General features: G+C 39.1%; 1 protein-coding gene across 1 annotated transcript in view; it reads left to right on the forward strand.

Annotated features, from left to right (window-relative positions):
• The window catches only part of TXNRD3 (thioredoxin reductase 3), a 31637-nt gene extending 26123 nt beyond the window's left edge, over positions 1-5514 (forward strand). Inside the window, exons 14-16 of the mRNA XM_032784342.2 lie at positions 1476-1571; positions 3628-3762; positions 4122-5514. Of these exons, the coding sequence (XP_032640233.1) occupies positions 1476-1571; positions 3628-3762; positions 4122-4184 (294 nt within the window). The 3' untranslated portion in view covers positions 4185-5514. The remainder of the gene's footprint in view (positions 1-1475; positions 1572-3627; positions 3763-4121) is intronic.
• Positions 5515-6000: the final 486 nt, after the last annotated feature.

The raw sequence follows: 6000 nt of genomic DNA on the forward strand, positions 1-6000 counted from the left end.
TCACTGTAGTGATGAGCACCACAGAAAAACCTAGGAGGAAATTTAATAATTTAAGTCTTCAGAATGAGGTTTGAATAGTGTGTAGTGAATGAGATGTGGATAGACATTGAACAATGAAGATCAATATTAGATGGCTGCTCATTAAATGAGCAGTATCCATAAGTGCACAGAATAAGCAGGAGTTCTGTAGAAATAATCAAGACTATCATCATGCATATGCATAAGGGTAGTGAATGTAAGTATACACAGCCTTATTCTGTTTCCTGTACTTTTGAGAGCTTGACTTTGCAACTTTACTGTTCTTCTAAAGTAGTTATTTTGTATAATTTCCTATCCTTTTTAAAAGGAGAAACTAAAAAACTGAAATTCCATCATATGGCACGCAACCTACATGGTTCAGCAGAAGGGTTGCAACCTATAGACCCCTGCCATTTGAACGAACTGAGTAACTGATAGCAGTATTAGGTTGTAATCCTCTGTGGACCAGCACTACAGAGGGGTGGGACACTTTGCCAGTTGGTTTCACATCTATATACTGATGATAGAGAAATAGTGTGACCCTGGGATATTGGGTTCCATTTGAGGCAGTGGAGGGCAGTGTGCTCTAGCAGGCAATCATCTGCCCTGTCCCTTCCAACCTGTTCTAGTCTTCTCTTCCCCGCCACTGGCTTCTGCTGTTAGTCACCTTGCCCAGTAAGTCCTAATCCTGCTGCTCCAGATTGCCTGGCCCAGTTCTCCCACACTCCCTGATCTGTCACTGTGTCTTGCTCCCTCTGAGCCTCTGGTTGCCCACTCATGTTTTCAGTCTCCACCTTTCCCAGTCCTAGTTTCCCTGCACACCCATTGGTCTCCTGTTCTGCCCATCTTTCCTCCCCAGACCCCAGCTTTCCTCCTTGCCCAGCCAGTTATAGTCTCTGCCTCAGTCCTTCCCTCATAATGTCATAGGTCCAATATTTGTGCCATGTGACTCAGACAGAGGGGACTTCCACGCTGCCACGGTGTCAGCCAGCGGGTGTCATGGAGTGTCTGTGCTCTCACTGCGTCCTGACACACAGGCCATACTTACTCTAAAGCATGGGGAACCACTGGTGCTTTCCACCCTTGATCTTAGAAATGGCTGAACTGGTTTAACTGAAGTTGTCCCAAAAAATTCAGTCTGAGGCTAGCAGCTAGCATGGAAAACTCCTGCCCAAATGGTTGGTTATAAGCAACTGGGAAAACAGGATGTTTTGGGAAATGTCAGGCGACTCAAAAGGTAATGCTACCAGCCCTGCATATAAACTTTGATTTGGAAGATGGTGAGTGGGTGGAGCAGATCACTAAATCCTGTTAGAAACTGGAGGGTAATGCCATCAAATATTAGAAGTGGGTAGCTAGTAGGTTAGAAGTTTGGCTACAAACTCAGAAGTTTAAAATAATTTAATCTAGTCTATTTATAATTTAGTCTAAACACTACTTCCTCTTGCTCCCTGCAGGTGTATCACACTTTGTTTTGGCCTCTTGAATGGACAGTACCCAGCAGAGACAACAATACTTGCTATGCAAAGATAATCTGCAATAAACGTGACAATGTATGTAATCTAAATTGGAATTTGTCTCCACTGTGAGCATGTGTTAACTTCAGAAGTACAATTTTTAGGCTACAGACTCAAGAACATATTTACTGATTGACTTGAGGCCAGGGTCTCAGTTTATGGCCAATTCCAGACACTCGTTCTATTAATGCAGTATCCAAGTACATTTTATTAAAAAGTTAAACTTGTTCTTTTGATCCACCAGGTAACGTTTGGTTGTGTCTAGCAGATTGAGCAATTGATAGTTGGTACCAGATTCATGCCTTATGAAACTTTGTGTATCAGTTCCGTAACATTCATTTGGGGGTGGATTGGTATAGTTGTGTTCAGATTTTTATGTAGAATGAGTCTGGGGAGGTGGTTGTGCCTTATTTCTTGTACTTCAGAAATTTAAATGTTTCATTGGGTTCCAGTTAAGTGACCTTGTTGCATGCCTTTTTCATAGTTTAAACTTACATATTCTTAAGTCTCTAACTTTAAGGAAGTATACCCCTTCCTGTTCAGTTTGTCTCTTTTTGAGGATAGAAAACTGTGCTGTACATTTTTAATAGCAAAAATGGGATTTTATTATAGGTCCGATATGATTTTAGCTGCAACAATACTTGGTACCTTCTAATACATAACCGACCAACCCTGAAGAAGACCTAATCTGAGAAATTTAAAATACCCTGGCAGGGAAGATTATTTGGCATAAAAATGATTGGTAGTTGGGAGTAGAAATGCTGTTTCTAAATGCTGTATTGTATCTAGCTATGATTTGAGAGGAAGTGAACTTTTATTCATTTTCTTATCTTCCTGGATTTTTCAGTGACAGTCTAGTCTGTTTTTAAGACTGATGTATCACTGAGCATTAGAACTTCACTATAGAAACTACATAAAAACACCTGGGGAAGAAGGAGTATCTAGTCTGAATTTCAGACCCCTCTTTTGAACAAGAGAGGCTGAAACACAGCGTAAATGGATGTTTGCGTATAAGTAATACTGTATTGTGAGATATTTAGTATCCTGCCTTAAGTATTCTAGTCAGACTCAGTGTGGAGCTAACTGTGTAAATTTCCCATGAAGTGTCAGTGTTCGCAAACATTCTACTTTGAAATAGTCCTGTTGCTGAGTCTTTATATTTAATAAAATGTACAAGAGAAATTAATACAGAATTTTTATTGCTTAAAGACAGCTGCCAGTTTCCTCCATTGCCTACAAGTTGTTGTTGTCTGCAACCTCATTTGCCACTGCAGCCAGCTGTGACTTCAGAAACCAATTAAGTTGATAAAACTCAGACCTACAGAGCCATAGTACTCATTTCAGAAATGAGTGGGGAAGAGAAATAGCCAACTAGGTAAAGTTCTCTAAATAGAACTTTTTGCAGGCATCATGAGTAGGTATTTAAATTCTGCCTTCATATAAAGAAACCTAGTACTACTTCACAGATAGCAACAATCTGAATGTACTGTGTGTCCCTAAAATAAAGAAAGCCAGCTGGCATAGAACTAGGCTTTCACTACACTGGCAAGTGGAAAGACCTCACTTTTCTCATTCAGAGGTGTTAGTAAAACACCCTCCCAAAAGACAAATTTTGTGGACAAGTGCTGGTGTGAACAACACTAATGCTGCTCGTCGGGGTAGAAGTTTTTTTTGTAGGTGGGAGAGCTCTCCTGCTTACAAATAGCAGCTACACTGTGCGCCTTTTAGCAGTACAGCTGTAGCAACACAACTATGGCGCTAAAAGCCTCATAGTGTAGACATAGCCTTACTATGAGCTGTATTTCTGAATTATGGTGCTTGATGTAATTCTAAAACATTCTGTGTATTACTAGTGAAATCCCCCTCCCCCAAAAATGTGGTTAATTTGACTGGAAGTGGAACTTGAAGCTTTCATTTACTGACTTGACTGATGCTTATAGATGCCTCAGAGCATCTGTGCCAAGTGTACTATTGACTCCATTCATTTCAAGACAAATCTTAAGTGAACTGGAAGTCTCTCTTCAAATGTGAATATGAAAATTTACCAATACAAAACCTATTTTGCTCTGACCTAATTTTTTTCTTTTTAAAGAACCGTGTGATAGGATTTCATGTTCTCGGACCCAATGCTGGAGAGATTACCCAAGGTTTTGGTGCAGCAATAAAATGTGGTCTCACAAAAGAATTACTTGATGAAACAATAGGTATACATCCAACATGTGCAGAGGTAAGGGGAAACATCAACTTTTTCAAACCAAGAGTGTGTTAATACTTAATATTGAGGGAAGTTGCACATGTGCAGGAAGAGAATAGACCCAGGGTGACTTAAATCTAAAATGTCATCACATTAAATATTTTATTTTGTATTTTGATGGAAGTTCAATGTTACTTTGGTTTTTTAATATACAAAGTATGACATTTCTTGTAAATAATTATGCAGTCAGCATTTTGTCTTGCCTTATTTCTACATTTGTAGAAGCCTAACCTGTGGTATACTATAAGGGGCAACCAACAGCCATTTAGACTACTGCACAAAGCATTAATAAATCCCAAAAGTCATTGTTTTGTGTTTGTTTTTTTTTACAGGTGTTCACTACAATGGAAATTACAAAATCTTCCGGAAAAGATATCACTCAGGCAGGCTGCTGAGGTTAAACCCTGCTGTTTTTATCTGTTTCTTGTCATGTACACTTATCTCTTTGGAAGGCTTAAGTGTGAAATACTCTTGAGTAAAATAAATGAAAGCAGCAGTAGCATCAAATCTATTACAACTAGAAACGATGCATTTCTTAAGCTTCCTCAGTAGATAATGTTGGCAATGGAAAGAATACAACAGCAGGGAAAATGCAAACTATAAATCCTGACTTGCTTGGAAGTGGCACATAAGTGCTTTTTTGAAGTTTTGGCTCAGAACCCCATTCTGAGGTGAGCTATGACTGATGACTTACCTTGCAAACTTAGGAAACCTCTTTGTCCGGTCAGAAAACTGAGCTTCCTTCTGAAGGAGCTTCTGAGTTGCGTAATTAATTTAAAGTTAACTCATTAAGTTCCAGTGTCTGTGTGTTGTGGGGTTTTTTGTTTTTTGTTTGGTATGACTGTTTGACATAAGAATGAATGTGTATAATTGTATTACTCTTGCCAGCAGCTCCTTTTACAATTCATGTTGGGTCACTTGTGTTTGCAGTGACTAACATGGATTTTAATGCTGTTCTTGACTTAATTTCAAAAAATGGTCATAAATCAAATATGAATGCTAGGCAGTGCAGCTAATGCACTCGCATTTAACCTCTAAAGACCTGGCTCAAGTACCAAATAAGTTACAGGTGAGAGAACTTTGTGATTTTGTCTGTCTTAATAGTTGCTTTGCCACCATAACTAGTAATATCTTCCTGAGTCACAAGGTTTTAATAGTAGGAATCTTTTGGGTCAGAGCTGAAGTACATTGAAAACACTCCTAAAACTTGTTGATATTTGTCCTTGCAATCCGTGAGCCTAAGCAGTGCTGATGGTGTCAAGTTTTTGTTTCCGCATCAATGTGTAAAATACTACATCATCATGTAAAAGTAATCTAACCTACAGTTCTGGACTATATAATAAAATTGGAGTCTATATTACTGTCTTCTCTCCCCATGTTATCTGTTCCATTAATACATTAGTTAGAGAAATGGCTACACCATGAGGCACTAGAATCCACTTTATGGACTTTAATGAACAACTTACTTTTTAAAATTGTGTGTTGCAGCAGAGAACAATGACTCATGCTATCATACCCTGTGCAGTTCCTGTATAGTCAGCAGCTTGAAACCATTCCCTTTTGTTCTCATGTTGTTTTCGGGAAGGTGTCCTTGAATTTGGTGCTTCAATTTTGTCCAAAGAGATGTTTTGAAAGACTAAGACTGTGTTCAAAATATATATAGTTTTTAACTATTTAATCTGTGGTGTATCATGGCATTTAAAGTTCAATAAATGAACAATTGCATATGATGTGTCAAATACTTTGATCAAGATGGCACCTGCCCTGGGTAGATGTGCATCTTAGGGCTGGTCTACACTGGGGCGGGGGAGGGAATTTGATCTCAGATAAGCAACTTCAGCTATGCTATTTGTGTAGCTGAAGCCAAAGTATCTTAGTTCGACTTACCTGACTGTCCTCACGGTGGCAAGTCAACTGCTGTGGCTCCCCCATCAGCTCCGCTTACTCCTCCTGTTGAGGTAGAGTATGGGCATTGATTTGGGGATCGGTGGGTAGTAAAGACATGGCTTTAGACTTATTTAGGAGCCAGTGAACTAGATCTCTTAACACTTCTTCTGGAAGATTTTTGTCAAGCAGTTACAATCATCATTTATTACTCAGTCTATGTACATGGAAGGACCACTCTCTGCATACTAAATTTTAGTGGAGAAGAACAGGACATCAATTTTGGTACCAGGAACTATGTGCACTTCAGGAGGAAGAACTAAATAT

The sequence above is a fragment of the Chelonoidis abingdonii genome, chromosome 17, assembly GCF_003597395.2.
Source record: "Chelonoidis abingdonii isolate Lonesome George chromosome 17, CheloAbing_2.0, whole genome shotgun sequence".
Classification (NCBI taxonomy): domain Eukaryota; kingdom Metazoa; phylum Chordata; order Testudines; family Testudinidae; genus Chelonoidis; species Chelonoidis abingdonii.